The following is a 21594-nucleotide window of genomic DNA, read 5'->3' on the forward strand; positions in this document are numbered from 1 at the left end:
CTTGCCAACAGAGTAGTCACTGTTTTGGATATAAGTCAAACTAATTGGAGTAGAGCAGCATCTTGTTGTTTAGTTAATTCCTCTTTATCAGGGAGTAGTATTCCATTGTATGAATATACCACTGTTGATAACCAAACACTTGGGTATTTTCCCGATTTTTACTGTTAGAAAATAAACTGCTGTGAATAATCATGTACAAGTCTTTGTAAGGATAGAGTTTTCTTTTCTTTTGGGTAAACATCTAGGAATGGGTGGCTGGGTCACATGGCAAGTGTACATTGTGTATGTTTAACTTTGTAAGAAACTGCCAAACTATTTCAGAAAGCGCTGGACCATTCTACATTACCGTCAGCAATGTAGGAGGTCCTAGTTCTTTCACATATCTGCCAGTACTTACTACAGTGGTTATTTCATTGTGATTTTAATTTGTACATCCCTTTTGACTAATGATGCTGAGTACCTTTTCAGTGCTTATTTACCATCTGTGTATCTTTTTAGTGAAGCTGATGCTGGCAGTCAGCTAGCAGGTCTCGGTTCTCTCCGCAAGGATCTCTCCATGCAGCCTCTCCACATTGGCTACTTTGGGCTTCCTCATAGCATTCTGGCTTGGTCCCCAAGGTGAATGTCTCAAATGAAGAGAGAAAGCAAGGCAGACTGTATCCCTTTTGTGACCTAGCCTCAGAAGTCACATAGCATCTTTTTGACTGCACTTTATGTACCAAGCCCAGAGTCCATGTGTGAAGGGACTGGGAAGCTATAAGGCAAACAACATACAGGGAACCCATTAATTGGGCTTTTAATGCAATTAATCTATCATGCACCTTAATGCTTTTTTAAATTGTGGTTTAAAAAACACAAAAGATATATCATCTTAACCATTTTTGAGTTCAAAATTCTCTACTGTTAAGTATATGCACATTGTTGTGAAACTGATCCCTAGAACTTTTTCATCTTGCAAATGTGAAACTCTATGCCCATTAAACAAACTTCTTGTTTTTCTCCCTATCCCCAGCTACTGGTAACCACCATTCTACTTTGAGTTTCCTTGAATTTGACTACCTTGATACCTCATATAAGTGGAACCACACAGTCTTTGACTTTTTGTGACATCATTTAGCATAATGTCCTCAGGGTTCACCCATGTTGTAGCATGTGATAGGATTTCCTTCCTTTTTAAGACTGAATAGTATTCCATTGTATGTAAATACCACATTTGTTTATCCATTCATCCCTCAGACATTTGGGTTGCTTCCATCTTTTGGCTATTGTGAATAATGATGCTATGGATTGGTTGTGCAAATATGTCTTCAAAATCCTGCTTTTAATTCTTGTGGCTATATACCTAGAGGTAGGATTGTTGGGTCATACAGCAGTTCTGTTTTTAATTTTTTTGAGGAAATACCATACTGTTTTCCATAGTAGTTGTACCATTTTACATTCCCACCAACAGTGCACAAGGGTTACAATTTTCCCACATAGTTGCCAGCACTCATCATTTTCTGTTTTTTGTTTTTGTTTTTGTTTTTGTCTTGAAAGTGGCCATCCTGATGGGCGTGAGGTGGTATCTCACTGTGGTTTTGATTTGCATTTCCCTGATAATGAGTGATGCTGGGCATCTTTCATGTGCGTATTGGCTTTTTGTATATCATCTTTGGAGAAATGTCTATTCAAGTCCTTTGCCCATTTTTAAAATCAGGTCATTCGATTTTTTGTTGTCGAATTGTAACGATGTTTTGATTTGTATTTTCAACAGGCACTTACAACATCAGGTGCAGCCCTGAGCTGGGTGCTTCAGCTTGATGAGAGGCAACTGTGTTTCTCAGACTCAAGTTTGTGATAATCACAGCTTGGGGATTTCTGTGGCCATTGTCAACCCAGAGCCACTTAATAGTAATACTTCATCACTATGCCTTCCTGGTGGCCAGTCCTCCACACGTTACAAAATAGAACAATGTACACACAAACAAAAAAGCCTAATTAGGTCCTCACTGGCCAACAATGTAATTGAATCCACAGTGTAATGGGCTGATTTATAAAGGGTTTTAACCTTGGGGTGTTTCCATTCTTTACTGCTTTAAGACTTTGTTCTCCAAAACAGTCCAGAATCACAAGAGAAAGAGTAACACATATTTGGTCTTTGACAAAGTTCTATTGAGAAAGATCACCCAACAGCTAAATGCCAAGTTACCTACCCTGTGACAAATATGTCAAATTCAGACACACTGAGCTGTTCTTTAAAACTTGTAATTACTAGCATTGATAGACACTGTACTGTCACAAATAGTCTTGATGCAAATTCAGAGAGCATGAGTCACATGCTACTTTTGAAATGCTACAGTCATCTGAGAACACTGAGTCTTAGAACTTCACTGGGACACAAACATCGTTCTCTGCTATCTACAGCTGCAGAAATGTGGTTCTTGGATGTTAAGCGAATTCTTCAATTCCCAGGCCAGACCCAGTACTCCTGGGGGAGCTTTAAGATTCCCTGACCTTTAATTGACACTCTCTGGACACGGCCTGACTCAAAGCTAGGAAGTGTTCAGCATGATGTGGGCACTGGGTCGGGGTCTCTGAGAACATATATCAGAGGAACAAGTGCCAATATAGGTAGAAAAAACACAAACCATGACCTACTTTTGGGAAATCGCTTTACCCACGTCGAGGCATACATAAAACAATTGTGAACGTGTCTCTTTAAGATGAAGCCCGCTTAAATCTAAAAAAACCGCAAACCACGGAATATAACAAAAAAGAAGCAGACACGTTGTAATCGACTGTACTTCAATTAAAAAAAAAGCAGCAGCAGCAGACTCACAGACATAGAGAACTCGTGGTCACCAGCGGGGAGGAGGGGCAACATGGGGTGGGGGAGGCGGGAGGTACGAACTACTGGGCATAAGATAGGCTTAATGATGTATTGTACAACAGGGGGAATACAGCCAATATTCTGTAATGACTGTAAATGGAAAGCTACCTTTCAACATTGTATACAATTTTTTTTAAATGAAGCCCTCCTATACTCAGATCATTAATATACTCAAAACACTCCTATTCCAACTGGTAAGCTGTCAGTGGCGTCTCACTATAGAGAGAACAAACTCTAAACCTCTCAGCCTGAATGTCTAAGCTGTAAGCTATGCCCATACCACATTTCTAATCTTACTTCTCTCTTAGTATCTCCAAATCTGGACCTCCGCTCCAGTCAACCAGTGGTGCTCACCGTCCTCTCGTTGTAGGCCAGGAAGACCTTGTTTGGGACATTTGTTCCTGTCTCTCTTACAGGTCTGCCTTTCCCTCACCACCACCATCACTCCAGTGGACACTGATCTAGCCCTCCCAGAACTCCTGTGTGATTCATTTTTATGTACATCCTTAGAATGGCGTTTATTTGAATATATGACTTTATTTGGTTTCCCCACCCTAAACAACTGAGACTTGTACCTATTATTAAAGTGAGCAGTCCAGGGCTTGGCCCATGGTCAACACTCAGAATCTTGTTGGGGAAAGGACTTTGCAGAACATTTCTGGTAAGGCTTCTCACACTTTAATCTGCATATGAATCTCTTGGACATCTTGTTAAAATGCAGATTCTGATTCAGAGAATTTTGGGTGAAGCCTGAGAGTCTGCATTTCTAAACACCTCCCTGGTGATGCCGGTGCCGTGGTACCTGGACCACACTTGCACGAGGCTGCAATGGTGCACATAAGTGAGTGAAGCAGGCAAGGTGAGACGTGATAGAAAGTGGTGGGGATGGTGGATGGTAGCAAACCAGGAGGCTCCTTCCCTCCCTCCCTCAAGGGTCAAGAGCCACTCAGCTCCAGCAACAAGGAAGAACCAAGACTGACACAGCTACTTCTCAGAGAAGCTGGAAATCTGTATTAATAGGTATAATTCCCCAAATTTTGTATGTGAGAAGTTCATTCAAATTTGTTTGATTGAGAGGATTTGAACAACATGTCCCTAATCTCTTTAAAGGTTCTCTGTGACTGAATAATACTGTCTTTGTTTTTTCTGAAGTTTTAACTTTCTTTCTAGACCAAGCTTTATCTACAGACTGGAGTTGTTCAAATTGAAAAAATTTTTTTTACTTAAAAAAAATAATCTATGGCCTAAACAACAAATATTCTACCTGCTAGTTTGTGTGTAGTTAGAAAAATGATACTCAAATTTTGGGATTTTATAGGCAAGGAAAATCAAAAAAGAAAAAATTGGAAACAAAAATATGGTACCAACATTCTATCTTGCTCAATAAGGATATTAAAAATAATCTAGGATTCAGGCCAAGATGGCGGAATAGGAAGACCCTGAGCACAACAAAATTACAACTATTTATAGAGCGACTATGGATGAGAATCACCTGAAGACTAGCAGAAAAGATCTTCCACAGCTAAAGATCCAGAGAAAGAAAGAGACGGGTAGGAGGGGTGGAGACATGGTACAGTCAAGACCCGTAACCCAGGGTAGGCGACCCACAGACGGGAGGATAATTACAATTGTAGAGGTTCTTCCCAAGGAGCGAGGGGTCTGAGCCCACGTTAGGCTCCCCAGCCTGGGGGTCCTGCACCTGGAAGACGAGCCCCCAGAGTGTTTGGCTTTGCAGCCAGCAGGGCTTACTTTCACAGAGGACTGTGGAAAGTAGAGTTTCCACTCTTAAAGGGCACACACAAAACCTCACATGCTTGAGGACTCAGGGAAGAAGCAGAAATTTGACATGAGCCTGGGTCAGACCAATTTGTGGATCTTGGAGAGCCTCCTGGAGAGGCAGGAGACAAATGGGACTCACCCTGGGGACAAAGATGCTGGCAGCAACCATTTCTGGGATCTCATCCCACCACAAGGACACTGGTGCTGGCAGTTGCCATTTTGGAATCCTCTCTCTAGCTGACTAGTGCTGGGACCTGGTCCTGCCCACCAGTCAGTTGGCCCCAGTACGGGACACTCCAGGTCAGGCAGATAGCTGAGTGGGGACATGGCCATTCCCACCAGCAGACTGACTGCCAAGAGCCCCCTGAACCCATCGTTTCCCTGAGACCTGCCTTGCCCACCAGAGGGACCATGACCTGGCCCCACTCACTAGTGGGCCAGTATTAGCCTGGGACCAGTCTCACCCACCAGCGGGCCAACACCAACCCTGGGACCACAGAGCCCCATAGCCAGCCATGTCAAGGCCTGACCTACCCACAAGCAAGCGAGCACCACCCTGGGATTTCCTGGGCCCCAGGTTTACCCAACAGTATGCTGACACCAGCTCCAGGTCACCCTGGATCCCACAGCCAGCACTGGCAGGAACCAGCTCCACCCACCAGCAGGCTGACACCAGCTCCAGGATCCCTGACCCTGCAGCCAACCGACCTGGCACCTGGCTTGCCCATCAGTGGGCCAACACTAGCTACAGTAATCAAAACAGTACAGTATTCGCACAAAAACAGATACATACATCAATGGAACAGAATAGAGAGCCCAGAAATGAACCCACTTTCATATGGTCAATTAATCTATGACAAAGGAGGCAAGAATATACAATCAGGGAAAGACAGGCTCTTCAATAAACGGTGTTGGGAAAACTGGACAGCGACATACAAAAGAATCAAACTGGATTGCATTCTCATACCATATACAAAAATCAACTCAAAATAGATTAAAGACTTAACTGTAATACCTGAAACATAAAAATTCTAGGAGAAAACATAGGCACTAAGCTCTTTGACATCAGTCTTGGCAATATTTCTGGTTGTCTCCTCAGACAAGGGAAACAAAAGCAAAAATAACCAAATGGGACATCAAACTAAAACGATTTTGCATAGAGAAGGAAATCAACAATTTTAAAAAGGCTTTCATCTACTGAATGGGAGAAGATATGTGCAAACAATATATCCAACAAGAGGTTAATTTTAAAATATACCAAGAACTCATACAACTTGACATCAAAAAAATAAACAACCTGACTGAAAAATGGGAAGAGGACCTGAATAGACATTTTTCCAAAGAAGACATACAGATGGCCAACAGGCACATCAAAAAGATGCTCAGCATCACTAATCATCAGGGAAATGCAAATCAAAACCACAATGAGATGTCACCTCACATACGTCAGAATGGCTATTACCAAAAAGACAATAACAAGTGTTGGAGAGGATGTGGAGAAAAAGGAGCCCTCATGCACTACTGGTGGGAATGTAAATTGGTACAGCCATAATGGAAAACAGCATAGACATTCCCCAAGAAATTAAAAATAGAACTACCAAATGATCAAGCATTTTCACTCCTGAGCATTTATCTGAAAAAAATTGAAGACACTAATTTAGAAAGATACATGCACCCCTATGTTCATTATTTACAACAGTCAAGCTATGGAAGCAATACCAGTGCCCATTAATAGATGAATGGATAAAGATGATGTGGTAGACACACACACACGACTTACCACTATGGTCACTTTGTAATATACAGAAATACTGAATCACTATGTTGTATACCAGGAACGAACATAGTGTTGTAGGTGAATTATATTTTAAAAACAACAAACAAACCATAGAAAAAGAGATGAAATTTGTGGTTATCAGAGGCAGGATGTAGGCAGAGGGGGAATTGGGTGAAGAAAGGCCAAAGGTACCAACTTCCAGTTATAAGATAAGTAAGTACTAGGGATGTAATGTACAATATTACATTTAACATTGCTGTATGTTATATATGAAAGTTGTTAAGAGACTAAATCATAAGCGTTCTCATCATAAGGAAAAAAATTTTTTTCTCTTTCTTCAACGTTGTATCCATGGATATTCACTAAACTTAATTGTGGTAATCATTTCATGACATATGTTAAGTCAAATCATTATGGTGTATACATTAAACTTATACAGTGCTCTATGTCAATTACATTTTAATAAAACTCGAAGAAAAAAATCTCTTCCATCTTATTATCAAGGATATTGTAACACCAAAACATGTAGGAAGAATATAATCTTAGATCAAAGGATAATTCTTTAAGTAGAATTAATTGTAGCCTTACGAGAAACTACATCGTCCTTATTTTTCTAATTTTGTGAGGGACAAGTGCAGACTTTGATTCAAGTCCTGGCTTGGGGCAACCATTGATAATCTAATCCCTCCTATTTACAGGTGAGGAAACTAAGATGCAGAAAGACTGTGTGACTTGCTCATTGCCCCTTGCTTTAGTGGCAAAGCTCAGTGCTCTCTGCTCTTCCTGCTGGTGGAATTACAGTTTCATGGAACTCATCTTCACTCAGCATAGTGAGATGGGAAAGTCTTGGGCCAAACAGACGTGGGTTTGAATCCCAGATCAGCAGATTCTAAGCTTCATGGTCCTGGATAATCCATTCAGCCTCTTTGGATGGATCTCAGCTTTTTCATTTGTTACACGTACTTCATAGAGTTGTTGTGAAGATTAAGTAAAATAGATGAAACATTTAAGTTTATTTTAATTAAATTTAAATAAAGTCTGATTAAATTTTTAATTGAATTGAACAGCATATACAAACTACCTACCAGTGGTAACAGGCTCCTCTTGTAAAGGCTGGTCAGCTTCCTCCCCAGCAAAGAGCTTTGCAAAGTGAGGCCTTAGAGTCATTGATGAAAGTTGCTATTGTTAACATTATAAATATATTAATAACCACTAGTATTAAGTATCAGGACAATGGAGTCTACTTACTGCATCTACAGAACTAAAGGGAACTTCTTTTCTCTAAAGATTCTTCACAAAACAAGAATGATGCACTTACAGGTAATTTGTCTATCCTCCATTATCCCAAGATGCAACTAGGATGTTCTCTCACTAAGTAAGGCATAAATACTAGTTGTAATAAGTATTGGTTCTAAAACTAAAACTAACAAATATTAGTTCTCTTTGATAGTAAACACTGAAGAGAAGTAGAGGATAATAATATCTACCATCATATCCTTTTTGGTTCTATCTCCTCTATTTCCACACTTAAATGTCTATTTGTTTAATTTGAACGGTAAGACCATGAGGACAAGGACTCTTAGTTCTTCCAAGTTCTGTTTAATAATAGTACCTCTACATGAATCATAATTGATCACTGGCTAATCCTTAATTAGTAACTCCGCTTTAAACTGGGGGGGAATGATCTAAATATAGGAAGCACCACAAACTGTATTCAAGTTCTGGTCATCAGTGTTAGTCACGTCCTTATCTACTCCTTACCACCAAGGGTGAAAAATTGTGGAACTAAACCTTCAATAGGAGTGAATTTGATTTGCTGGCATGTTTTAACAAAAATAGTGGTCATCTTCAGCTACTTGCTAAATATTAAAAAGTATAATCTTGTAGAAGGGGAAACAAAAGTAAAACCTGCTCTCTGAATTTTACATTCGTAACTAAAGCATGCTTTATCAGGCAAAGTCATAATCAAATACATTAAATAGTTTGTAAGCTATGTTGGACAAATATCTTTGTATTTTCTAGAAGTGAGAGAGTTTTGCACACAGTTAATCACAGTCATAGAATATGCAGACCCTGATTTTCTGATATGGAACTTTCCTGATGAACACTTTATTATTGCAGGGCAGGGAAAATACCTTTTTCCTCCACCCTTTTAAGCTCTCGGTTGAGACCCCTGTAACGAAAGATAGATTAACAAGAAAAAAAAAATTGTTAAAGCTTTATGTGATATGGGACCTTCATAAGGAAATGAAAACAGGAGGAAACGATCAAGCCTGAGTGTTTCCATGCTAAGTTTGCTGAAGAGTGGAAAGATAGACTAGGACAGAGGGTGTGAGGCAAGGGTAGTAAACTGGGAAAATCAGCAAAGCTAAACTTCATTCAGATTCCTGAGCCCCTTTGTCTTCAGAGATAAGGATGCTTCTTTCCTCCTGGTATAAGGAGGGTTTTATGAACTGCTTCAGAGGAAAGACAGAAGGCCCTTCGTGCACCCGTCATTTCTCAGATTCCTACAGCTTGGAGTATGCAACATGCCCAGGTGCCATGTTTTGGGGTAGCATGTCCTGAACCCTGCCGTTATCATTATTCATTTTCTTCATAGATGTGCCTATGTTAGTTGAGTATACAAATATGCTATTCGAGTATACAAACATTTTGTCACAACAAGCAGTGGTTTTACTTTGGGGGGTCCAGCCAGGGTCACCAAACTCTGTCCCAGGTCAAATCCAGCCCAACACACGTTTTTGTAAATAAAGCTTGGCTCTAACACATCTACTTTCACTTGTTTATATCTGGGGCTGCTCGCCACAGTAGAAGAGATGAGAGACAGACCAATGTGGTCCCCAAAGCCTAAACCATTTACTCTCTGGCCTTTTACAAAGTGTGTTGACCCTTGACCTACAGAATAAAGAGCAATAACTAAATATGTTAAGAGATTATTATTATTATTAAAAAAGTTATCACTCCAAAAGCCTCAAAGGATGCTATGCTAAGCCTATATACTTTTGTACCAGAAAGACAACAGCCTTTGCTTAAAAGGTAGAATTCCACTTTCGTAAGCTTGAGGAAACTTCAAAACGAAAGTCATAATTAAAATGGAAGCACTCTACTCCTTATAAGTAGTGAATGAAATTGTTTTTGGTTTTGGGAATGTTGCATTAGAAGGATGCCATGCAAAAGAGACATTTCTAAAAAATTACAAAACTGGCTCTTGAAGACAGAAGCTCAACTATGGGCATCTTCTATAGCTGAATTTCAAAAAAAAATTTAAATTACTCTTAGAAAATTTTAAAGTTATGGTTTATTAGTAAGTCTTCCTGACTGTCAGGAGAGGGTAGCAGATGGGATTATATACCTAAAGTGACCTTGATTGGTTTATAGCCATCAATATCATATAATTCAGTCCATTTAAAGATTACATAGCAAAACTTCCTCCTCATCCAACCCCATCATCCCAGCAACTACTCAAGAAAAGCATTAATCAATCAAATAATAAATACATTCATATAGATAACTACTAAATAAGTACATAAATAGTAAATCCCTGGTGGTACTTACCAGAGCAGCACATGTGAAAAGTAACTTTTCTTGTGAGTTTTACCTCATTTGTATCTTTTGAAATACGTTAAAATGAAAATTATTAAATATAAAACAGATGTGAAAGAATGTTACAGCCAAGCCCAGATCTACATTAACACATTTTTATTCTTTATATTCTTTCTTCCTTTCAGTCAGACTAATGAGGTATAAAACACAAACTAGGTGTATGCTTGGATGAGTCCTGACAAGTGCATGCTCACGTAGTCACCACCGCCATCGCAATACAGCACAATCCCGTCACTCCCGGAAGCCGCCTGCTGCTCCTTACTAGTCAGTCCCCTCCCCCTACACCTGGCAACAGCCCATCTGCTGTCACTAAATCCTGCCTTTTCTCCGATTTCAGATAAATCAAATCATTGAGTATGAAGTCTTTGGGGTCCGTCTTCTTTCACTTAGCATGTTTCTGTAATTTACCCATGTGGTTGCATGAATTAGTAGTTCGCCCTTTTCATTGCTACTTCGTATTCGTTAAATGGATGTGGTTTATCCTCTCACCAGCTGGTGAACTTTTGAGGTGTTTTCAATTTTGGGCTATTATTAAAAAAGCTTTTATAAACATTCATGTAGATTTTTGTGTAGACGTATGTTTCCATTTCTCTTGGGTGAAATACCGAGTGGAATTGCTAGGCCATAAGACTAGTGTAATGTTTCAGTTTGTAAGACATTGCCAAACTGTTTTCTAACATGGTTGGACTTCTACCTCCCCGTGAGCGATGTGTGAGAGCTCCGTTTGCTCCGCACTCTCACTGACTGTCTGCAACGCCAGTCTTCATAACTCTGGTCCTTCCAGTGAGTTGTGGTGATAGTACAATTTGCGCTTCCTTAATGATTAATACCTTGGAACAGTGGTGTATTTGCCATTTGTGTGTTTTCTTTGGTGAAATGCTCAGTTTTTCAATATTATACCTATTTAAAAAATTTATCTGTTATAAACACTAGTCCTTAATAAGATACGTCTTGCCTAAGGCTTGCCTTTCCATTTTCTTAACAGTGTCTTTCTCTCTCTAGTAGAGTAGAAGTTATTCTTACCTGAGCTTTGCCTAACCGAGATTCCTCCAATGTCTTCATCTCGAAATTTTAGTCTTAGCTCTTACAGTTAAGTCTGTGATTTGTTCCAAATTAGTTTTTGTGTGACATGAGATAGGGGATAAAGGTTAATTTTTTTTTAATATAGCTATGTGTTTGTTCCAGAACCATTTGTTGAAGAAACTTTCCTTTCTCCTATCGAATTACTGTGTCAGCTTTGTAAAAAATCAACTGACCATATAAGTGTTACATAGTCTATTTCTGGAATCTCTACTGTGTTCCTCTGATATGTGTGTGTATGCATATGTATATATATAGCCTGACGTCAAAAACATGTTATCTAAATTACTGTACCTTTACAGTAATTCTTGCAACCAGGTAATACACATCCCTTAATTTAATCCTACTTTATCAGTTGTTTTGACTATTCAAGGTCCAATTGTATTTATAAATTTTACAATCAGTTCGTCAAATTCTATCCAAAAAATTGGCTGCTAAGCATTGTGATTAGGGTTTCATTTAATCTTTAAATCAATTTGGGGATAACTGACATCTTAACCATATTAAATCTTTCATTCAAGAACATCGTATCTCCATTTTTTAGGTCTTCTTCAGTTTCCCTCAAAATGGTTTGTAGTTTCCCACGTTCAGGTCTTGGACATACTTCATCAAATTTAGCTCCAATTGTTTCAAGGTTTTTGATGCTATTGTAAATGTTATTGATTTTTTTTCATTTCAATTTCCAATTGTTTCTAGTATATATAAATATAAATATTTTGGTACATTGAAGTTGTATCCTGTGACCTTGCTAATTAGAGTTGTAGTATATTATAGTTCCTTTTCACTTTCTATTTACACAATCAAATCATCTGCAAAGAAACAGTTTTGTGTCTTACCAATTTGGATGCTTTTTATTTTTTGTCTTGTTGCATTGGCTAAAACCTCCAGTCAACATTGAATACAAGTGTATTTTCGGTTTATTAGAGGGAAAGTATTCAGTCTTCTACCATTAAGTATGGTATTAGGATGAGGTATTACATAGTCACCTTTTAACAGGTTGAGCAAGTTCCCTTTTATTTGTAGGTTGCAGAGAATTTCTACCATGAATGGGTCTTGAATTTTGCCTTTTTTTTTTTCTGAATGTGATGAGATGATATGGTTTTTCTTCTTTACTCCAGTGTGGAATTACACTGATTTATTTTCAAATATTTCCTCTCAGGTGTCAATTTCATTGGCAGAAAATACTTCATAATATTCCTTTCATTAAAAAAAAAGTCTATAGGATCTGTGCTATCTCCCCTTTCATTTCTGATACTGATAATGTCTTTCTTTCCTGATCAGTCTGGTTAGAAGTTTATCAACTTTACTGATATTTTCAAAGAGCCAACTTCTGATTTGATTTTTCTTTGTTTTCTAGTTCACTGATTTCTTTTATTCTTGTTTCCTTCTTTCCCTGCACTTGCAGTTTCTTAAATTTGAAAATTGAGAACTTATATTCTTCCTAATGTACGTTTAAAGCTATAAATTTCCCTCTAAATACTGCCTTAGCTTTGGTCCACAAATCTTGATATGCTGGGATTTTCATTTTTATTCTAGTCAAGATATTTTCTAATTTCTCTTGTAGTTTATTTTTTGACACATGGATTATTTAAGTATGTTGTTCTTATCTTTCTGTTACTGATGTCTACGCTAATTCCACTGTGGTCAGAGAATATGCCTTGTATGATTTCAATGCCCCTTAAATTTAGTGAGACTTTTAAGAAGCAGGGGTGTCTTTTCCTTGCCTACTTTCCCCTTCTGCTAATTGGATACAGATAACGAAGTGATGATAAAGCCACAAACAGAAAAAGCTTCATACCTGAATCACCAATGAAAGACAGAAGCACAACTTACCTGGAACACCCACCTCGGTCTATATACATGAGCAAGAAATAAACTTCTATTGTTTGAACTGTTACAGGTTTAGTTCTGCGTGTTGTAACAGTTCAGCTTACCCTGATTAAAATGCTGCCCATCTTTTTAAGGTTCTCCTCTGCCTCCCACCTCCCTGAAAGTGAATTTTTCACAAAACACATAGTCTACATTTTAGTTCATACAACCTAAAGCATACCTGCCACAACTATTCAACTATTTTCATGTGTTCCATTAACAGACAAAATCTTCATATGAATAAAATATATATGAAGTTTACTGTATCAGCCAAGGTTCTTTCTTAAAAATATTTTTATTGAAATACAGCATGTATACAGAAATGTGTGCCAAGAAATGTACTACCTATATATACATGATATATAATTCATCTATCTGCAGAAAATTATGAAGCTGTCTACATCTGGGGTATTTTCTTCCTTTCCATTCTTTCTTTCTTACGTGCTATTTTTGGAGCCTTGGCAATCAAGAAAGTCAAGAAAACAAGAGATAAAAGGGCACCCAAAGTGTGTCACAGAGAGGCTTTTCCAACTCAAGGCTAGAAATACAAAGCCAGTCCTGTACAATCGCCTACATGCTGCTCAGTTCCTCTGCCACACTACTGCAGTGCAACTCTTCCTCACTTTTTAAGGGGAAGAAGATGTAATACAGGTAGGGAAGGATGTAAAGAGAGAAGCTACACTTACTCCTTCTGCAGAACAAGTGCTACACTCCAGGGCCACTGCTAGCCCATGTGGTATCTTCGGTAAAAAGCCAAAAAGCAAAAAAACCCCAAAACTCTCCAGAAAGATTCCTTTTTCCAGTCACTTTACTTCCACCTGACAGATACTTGTTGCAGATACAACTATACTATTAGTAAGACCACCTTCCTGCCACTTGCTAGAAAGTTGTACAGTTAAGTCCCCCGTGTCTGTGACGTGAGAAGCACCCTTTGGATGTGGCACTGCTCTGTTCTGTCCAGTCTACGTGCTGCACTTCGCCTCAGGCTGTGGAACAAGTTGTAGTTTTGATTTTTTTGCTTAAATGCATTGGGGCTATTTAAAAAAATTTTTTTTTAAATTGAAGAATCACATACATACAGAATAAAAAGGGAGATGTACCTAAAAAGAATAAACCACCACCACAAAACGAAAAGAAGAAACTACCAGTTTACAAAGAAATGTAACAAGTTCAGAATCTCAAAAACACATAAATGATGCAAGAAACATCATAAGCACAAATAAACACCTAGATGTGCAAGGACCTAAGGGAACAGGGTCACACTGAAACCTCTAAAAAAGTTGACTTATACACAAGTGATAGGGCCAGTAAGAACTTTATCTCCTATTTTACGGTAATGGAAAACAAGAAAATGATACTGAAAATCTAAGACTACTTCTGGCCGACTGTAGTTATAACGAAGTGTGGAGAGGCCACATCAGAAAGGATGTCATCCCAGTGTTTGGAACACATGAAAGATGGCAACAAATTGATACTGATCCCAGGAAAGGCCCTAGTAGATCCTTATTATAATGATGTTTTTAAACCTTTTGGAAAGAGAACGTTGTTCACTATGTATCAGCAGGTTTGACTTAATTTCAAGAACTTCTGGGGACAGTTACTTGATTAACACTTGGAAAACGCAGGACTTCAGCAAGGAATGTAAGATCCCATGACATCCTGATAGACAAACGCGGAGAGAAATGGGCTGACAGATGCATCAGTAAAATGCTGAATTCTTACCTAACAGGTGTTGACTGATAGACTGGCCAACTTGTATCATACCAAAGAGAAGTTTCACAGGCTGCTGCCTTCAAACTTGTTTCATTCAATAGTGAATGTTTACATATCAAATTTTGAAGTGACCGCAAAGAATAACATAGCATATGTATTTCAGACGAATCCAAAGACATTTCAAAAGGTTAATAAATTTAACACAAGAAAATTTACAATAAATAAAGGTCCTGCAAAGCAGGTTAAATAAAACACTAACTGCACAAGTGCAGGAGAAAGACTACTTAACAGCAGTAAAGATAATTAATCTCAACTTAATCAGTATCTCACTGGTAAGTATAACTCAAGACAAGTAATCTCAGTTCACCAGTATCATGTGGGTGTCAGAAGAGCTGGCTCAACATTTGGGTGTTAAATAGAAAAACAAGAGTATTAACAAGAACAAAGGACAACAGTTCTGCTACCTATAAATGATCAGTTCTTGATTATATAGCTTAAGGAAGATAGAGAAAAAACAAAAGCCTTTGGGGTTTGGATGGTAAAGACAATGGAAGCCAGGATATATGAGGGAAATAACTAGGGAAAAAAGAGAAGTTGCTGGGAGTCACCGTATCACCGGTGCTTAAATGTTTGGCCCCAAAGGGTTAATAAGACAAGTGACGGGAAGATACAGAGAATGAACCAGGACAGGCAGAGCTGCCCCCAAATAGAAGTCGATCTTGTCCCTGGTGAATCGGATCAGAGCTGCTAAAGAACCATCTGGCACTTGGGGATTTTCCTACTTTGAGATTTCATAAATACATATTTAAAGATCTATCCAGCTATAAAATTTATTACTCTCTTTGAAGAACACACAAATGACAATTCTTCAGAACTACTATGTTAAAGATTTTGAGGATGTAAATCTACAGATCATTCAGTTTGCTTTATTGGTCACTCTATCTCTCAAGTTGGCATTTGTGTGTGTGTGTGTGTGTGTGTGTGTGTGTCTTTCTGATGTGCAATTTCTCCTAGTGTTAAAGCAGTTGGCATTGACGTGTAAACTTTTGATGCTAAAAGACAACTGACTAGTGCAGTGCATACACTGTTACACTGTAATAAAGACTACTGTCTTAACTGCCAGATTCACGTGTCCCATCCTGAAAAGCCAAAAGCCCTAAAAATACACACACACACACACACATAATCATGGGTTATTAGAATTCCTTCCTTTTCAAAGATAATTTTACATAGCCAATCTTCCAGGTGTATTTAATTTATGGCTTTCTTTATATAATTTAGGCTACCCATTAACTATATGGAAATGTGTGACATAAACCTAATTCTAACCAATTTTGATTCTGCCTTATTAAAGGTATGTCTTAGCACGCTACGTGAAAGCTCTAGGCATAACTACTGCATAGCTGAGATTCCCTTAAGTCCGTTTCAACATTCATTCTCAGCAATTACACAAAACATGAATCCATGCAATACACAAAAGAAACTAGCTATTCCACATAACTATATCCTAGAATTATCAGGGATTGAAAAGGGAAACTTTCCCATGATCTTCCCTAAAAGAACTTACCTAGTGTCTGTAAAATTTTCTGTTACCTCCTAGAATATTTAATTTTCTTTGGAAAAGCAAGTCAACCTTGGCACACCTTTGTGCTCAAGGACCAAATGTGTTCCCTTTGTTCTTCCTATACTTTCTCACACCTTTCAATCTCAGAGTGGAAATAAAATCTCTCAGAAAGGGAATGGACATAATTACTGCCAAATCACAGTCACTTACCACTCCCTGATCATATAAATTAGCAAATGGAATTGCAATAAAAGGTACAAAAGGGGAGCTTACCTAGGTGGTGTATGGTTGTCCAAAAGTACTCTCTTTTGGCAACTGGGACAAGTATCCATGAGAAAACACCTGAGCTGATTCCTTTTCTGATGAAGAAATTCATTGCCTTCTATATTCCTAAACATAGGGCTCTGAAGTCATCAAGGTGAAGCTAAAAACTATCTAATTTAAGGGAGTTATTAAGATTTGCATTCATGTAAAACAAGCCAGTAACAAACCTATCTCCCTTTCTATTAACTATAAACACTGTACTTCATATTTCAGAAGAGATCTGGGCATCATAAAAGCCACAGTCACAAGCTACTCTTACACAAACATTTAGAAACCCAGTAACTTGTGATTTAAATAATGCCTTTAGGAGAAGGGAAACAACAGTGACAGATTAAAGCCTGCCTTTAACCATGAAAGTCCCTGGAATAAAAGCAGAAGTGCTGCCAAGAAGCCACAGGTATTTTTCACATGGACAGAGGAAAACAGGATTTTGAAGAGTGCAGTGACAGTTCTCTGCCTCCACTAATGGCCTATAAGGTTAAAGGTTAATAGCAGTATAAATCCTACAATTACATAATGTGGGGTTCGTTTTTATTTCAGATTTACAAAAACCTTTTTGTTCTTGTACTTTAATGGCCTTGTAAGGTCTGCCAGCCACTGCCTTTCTTGTCACCAGAGCGCTCAGCAGGTTTACAAGTGGACGTGCCCAAGACTGCCATCTGGTGGAAATGATAGAAATTGAAATGATTTTTGTAAGTGATTAAGTCCGTTGTCTACTAAAAAGGTATGAATTCAAAATATATTGGAACAAAACTAGTTACTTCACAACACAGTAAGAAATATAAAATAAGGATTTAATTAAGAAATGCATAGAATATATGGAGAAAAAGATAAAACTTTACTGGGGGTATTACAAAAAACAAACACTTGCATAAATAGAAAGATGTAGCATTTTCCTGGAATGGAAATTATCTTTGCTAAAGATACCAATGACTTCCAAATTAATGTACATATACAACAAAACAAAATCAACAGGACTTTTATCTGGCAGGGAAATCTTGGCCAAATTATTCAAAAGTTAATCTGGAAGAATAAACATTCAATTTTTGTTTAACTAAGTTATTAAGGGAGCACTCTCCTTACCAGATAATAAAATATATAATAAAACTATGATAATAAAGATGAAATACAGATACATAGTATAAAGTAATGAAACAGAATGCCCATAAAATACAAACATATACAAGAATATGCAGTAAAAGGGCATTTTCAAATAAATTTTAAGACTGGCTTATGTGTTAGCTACTGTGAGAGAATAGTGGGAAATATTACATGATTTTTGCCTTGTAGTAATATCCCAAATAAGTTCCATTTGTATTATATATTTATAATAAAAAGGCCAAAAGTCATAAAATATATGTAAATACTTACTCAGAATGTGAAAAGACCGTCTAAGTATACAATTGAAGGTTCAAACTGTTAAAGAAAATGATAAAATTCTAAAACTATTGAATGCATGAAACCAAAAGACACTTCTCAAAACTCATCAAATTGAACACCTAAGATCTTTGCAAGTTTACTTGACATAAATTTAACTTTCTAAAAAGGTAAAACAAAAAATAAACTCCACTATACTTGACTTAAAACAGTATATGGAGAATAAAAGGGAGTATTTTTGACCTAATACTCTTCAGATCAGAGCATCATAGCTCCCTCTAGTGCCTCTACTATCAGTGATTAGAAAGCCTTTACTCTGCCTATAGGAAAAGCCGGCACAGAAACAAAGTTACCGTGTAAGAAAAAACACAGAAATAGAGTAGCATGATATAAGATTGGGGGGAGGGGAGGCACGGGGGGAGAACCTACACCATTGAGCTTGTAGCTCTTCGGGAATTAGGACGTTTCAGTTATTGTTAAATGTGTTTTGTTTAGTCCCATTCATTCTTTGACATTCTTATTTAAACAAAGAGCATTAAAAGGCAACTGGTGAACTCAGGAAAATAATTTGTAACATGTAACAGAATAATGGCTAATTTCCTAAATATATAAAGAGCTCTCACAAATCAGTAAGAAAAATGACCAATGTGATAACAGAAAATAAGCAACATATATGAACAGGCTTTAATAAAAGACATTTAATTAGCAAAAAAAGAGAAAAAAAAAGAGAAAGTTCAATCTCATTAGTAACCAAATAACTGAGAATCAAGAAAATACCGTAAATTACAATATTTTACCCACCAGATTGGCAATGTGCAATACTGCCAAAAGAGCAGAAGATATGAGTATTTTTATATACTACTGGGATTATAAATTGGTACCATTCCTGGAAGGCAAGCCAGGACCACTGAATTCACTTAGTTTCTGCATTTTATATTTAATTCAAAAGTTTATTAAAAATCCAAACATACAGAAAATTAGAAAATATAGGACAATCTTACCTACTACTCAGATTTAACAGACGTTAATATTTTTATAATTTTACTTTTGAAGGAATATTAAAAAAAACTCTTTCCAATGCTTCTGAAGAACTACTGTCCTAAATTAATGTGTCATTTTCCCATGCATGTTTTATACATACTAGGTGCCTATAAATTATACACATCATAGTCCATCAACTCTAAGTTTCCATTATTTTATGTACCATTCCTTTATGTATGATTAAGAAATGTGCTATGAAATAATGCCTTAATAATATTTAGGATTATTTTATACTTATTGTGATAGGTTTTTCAGACTTTGACTTTAACAAAACCCAACTATGGAATCAAAATATGAACAGCTATGACCAAGTTGGTGCAATTGTAAGATGTCATGATCTAAGATGCTTCTCAATTTCAAAGATGAAAATTCATTTTGAAATAAACTTTGGAGATTTAAGCTTTTACATAAACGACATTCTTTTGGAACTTGCTGTTTCCCTCAGCATTATGTTTTCAGAGTATTAAAAGATGGCTCACTGCCCAAGGAAGCAAAGCCAGTAGCAACGAGCTGCTGCAGGAGCACCAGATTCTCTTCTTAGCCCAGTCTTTCCTCCATTCCTCTAAGTGTTCCAGAAAAAACTGATTTATGCTAAAGGGAACTAATAGGGAAGAGTTATTCCTCAATGGAAACATCTGCCTTCAATCAGGGAAAGAGTCTAGAGACAGTCACTTCCAAGGCCCAGGAATTAACATACTTATCACTTGGGACCAGGGTGATACAAGTGAGGCACTCACCTTGGAGACAAAATTTAAGGGGTGCCAAAAAAGTTCAGTGATCAAGAGAAATATTTTAATGCAACATTTAAAAGAATCAAAGTGAACACAACAACCATGATGCACAAAATACCAAAAAATTTCAAAAGACAATTATTGTTGCTTAATTTTCCTATTGCCTTAAGCGCAACATAGCATTGCAGGGCACTCTTACTCGTCCAACCTTACAGGGGAAGAAAGGGGATCACAGTGATGGGTGTGATACTACACTACAGTTTAAAATGTCAATGTGAAATGGGAACAAAGTGATTTTCATAGGTAGCGTGAATAATTTTCAATATTAGGTCCTCAAATAGATGCAGGCTATTAAGAATTACAGAACGTAGATTATTAATTGTATTTTTATTAAAATGAACTAGACACGTAAGATGAAGACAATGCCTGCCTGCCAGGTATCAGCATTTACGAGGCAACAGCAATTAAAATGGTGTGATGTTTGCATAGTTAGACAAAAAGACAATAGAACTGAATTTAGAAACTAGAAATGGATCATACATATATGGGAAATTGGTATTAGGCAGGGCTGAAATGGTGTTGGCAAAATTATATTAGATTCCTTGTTTCATATAAAACAGTAAATTCAGGATGAATGAAAAACCTAAGCATATGTGCTTGGAAAGATGACTTTAAAACTCCTGAAAGAAAATAGAGATTACAGAACTTGAGATGGCAATGACTTCTTAAACAAGACAATAACACAAACCCTAAAGAAAAAGATGGATAAGTAACAAAAGGCTCCATACTCAAAATAAAAGAACAAAATAAAGACCAGGTTTTGCAACACATGTAACAAAGGACTAGTATCCTGACTACATAAAAAAAAACAAACTACGAATCAATGAGAAAAAGACAACCCAAAAGAAAAACAGGTAAGATTTAGAGAAGAGGAAACTCAAATGGCTCATACAGGAAAAGGCGTTTATCTCAGATGTAATCAGAAATGCAAATTAAATATTATTTCACATTCACCTGACTGGCAAACTTAAAGTCTGACAATATTTACTGTTACTGAGGACGGGGAGGGACAGAGGAACAGGGATTTTCACACATTTCTAGTAGAAGTGCAAATTAGTACATCTTTAGCATAATGCATTTGCAGTATTAACTGGAAGCGATGCATACTCTATAACCCAGTAATCTTATTTCTAAGCAACTACTACAGAAAATGCTAGTACAAGTGCTCAAGGGACACATGCCAGTCATTAGTTTTTTTTTATAGTAAAAACTTGCAAATAATCTTCATCTCTTTTCAGTGGGGAAATGGATAAGTTGTGGTGAAGTCACACAAAGGAATACTATACCAGTTTATTCTTTTTATTTAACCTCTCGTTTTATGGAAGAGGGGGATGCAGAGGCAATAATGTGAGCAGATAAATTCAAACCTGAGGTTGGGAATAACACCCTTTCCTCTCCCATATTACCCCCAGCAAAATCAAAACCAGCCACGCATGGTGGGTGATGTGTGGGGGAAGGGCTAATGAGAGAACTGACCTCTTACGGTAGGCAGTATCAGACTCTTATTCCAACCCAGTGACCCCTTCCCCACCTTCTAAACACAACTAAGTAACAATCCTTGGGTAGATCACCAAATCAAAACCTGTAAATATTGTTTACTGCTTGGTCAAACACTGTTCTTACTGAGTCTCCTTTCTTGTAAGAGTATATCTAGTTTCACTTGCACAGACTGGTATAGTCACATGTACTCTCTGTGCCTAGTGATTTTCAAGCTTTTCATAAAGTCAACCTTTCTTCAAATGAAATCTTACATGGAATCCCAACAAGTAACAGAAAAAAAGCAGGACCACTCTGGAGGTTGAGAAAT

The 21594-nt window shown here is 37.5% G+C and overlaps 1 protein-coding gene across 1 annotated transcript in view; it reads right to left on the reverse strand.

Moving 5' to 3' along the window:
- Positions 1–17092: 17092 nt before the first annotated feature.
- PPM1B (protein phosphatase, Mg2+/Mn2+ dependent 1B) overlaps positions 17093–21594 on the reverse strand; it is a 73200-nt gene continuing 68698 nt past the window's right edge. The window contains exons 6-7 of the mRNA XM_031672623.2: positions 17950–17994; positions 17093–17237 (exon numbers count right to left, since the gene is read on the reverse strand). Coding sequence (XP_031528483.1) covers positions 17950–17994 — 45 coding nt within the window. The 3' untranslated portion in view covers positions 17093–17237. The remainder of the gene's footprint in view (positions 17238–17949; positions 17995–21594) is intronic.

This window comes from Vicugna pacos, chromosome 15 (genome assembly GCF_048564905.1).
Source record: "Vicugna pacos chromosome 15, VicPac4, whole genome shotgun sequence".
NCBI lineage: Eukaryota > Metazoa > Chordata > Mammalia > Artiodactyla > Camelidae > Vicugna > Vicugna pacos.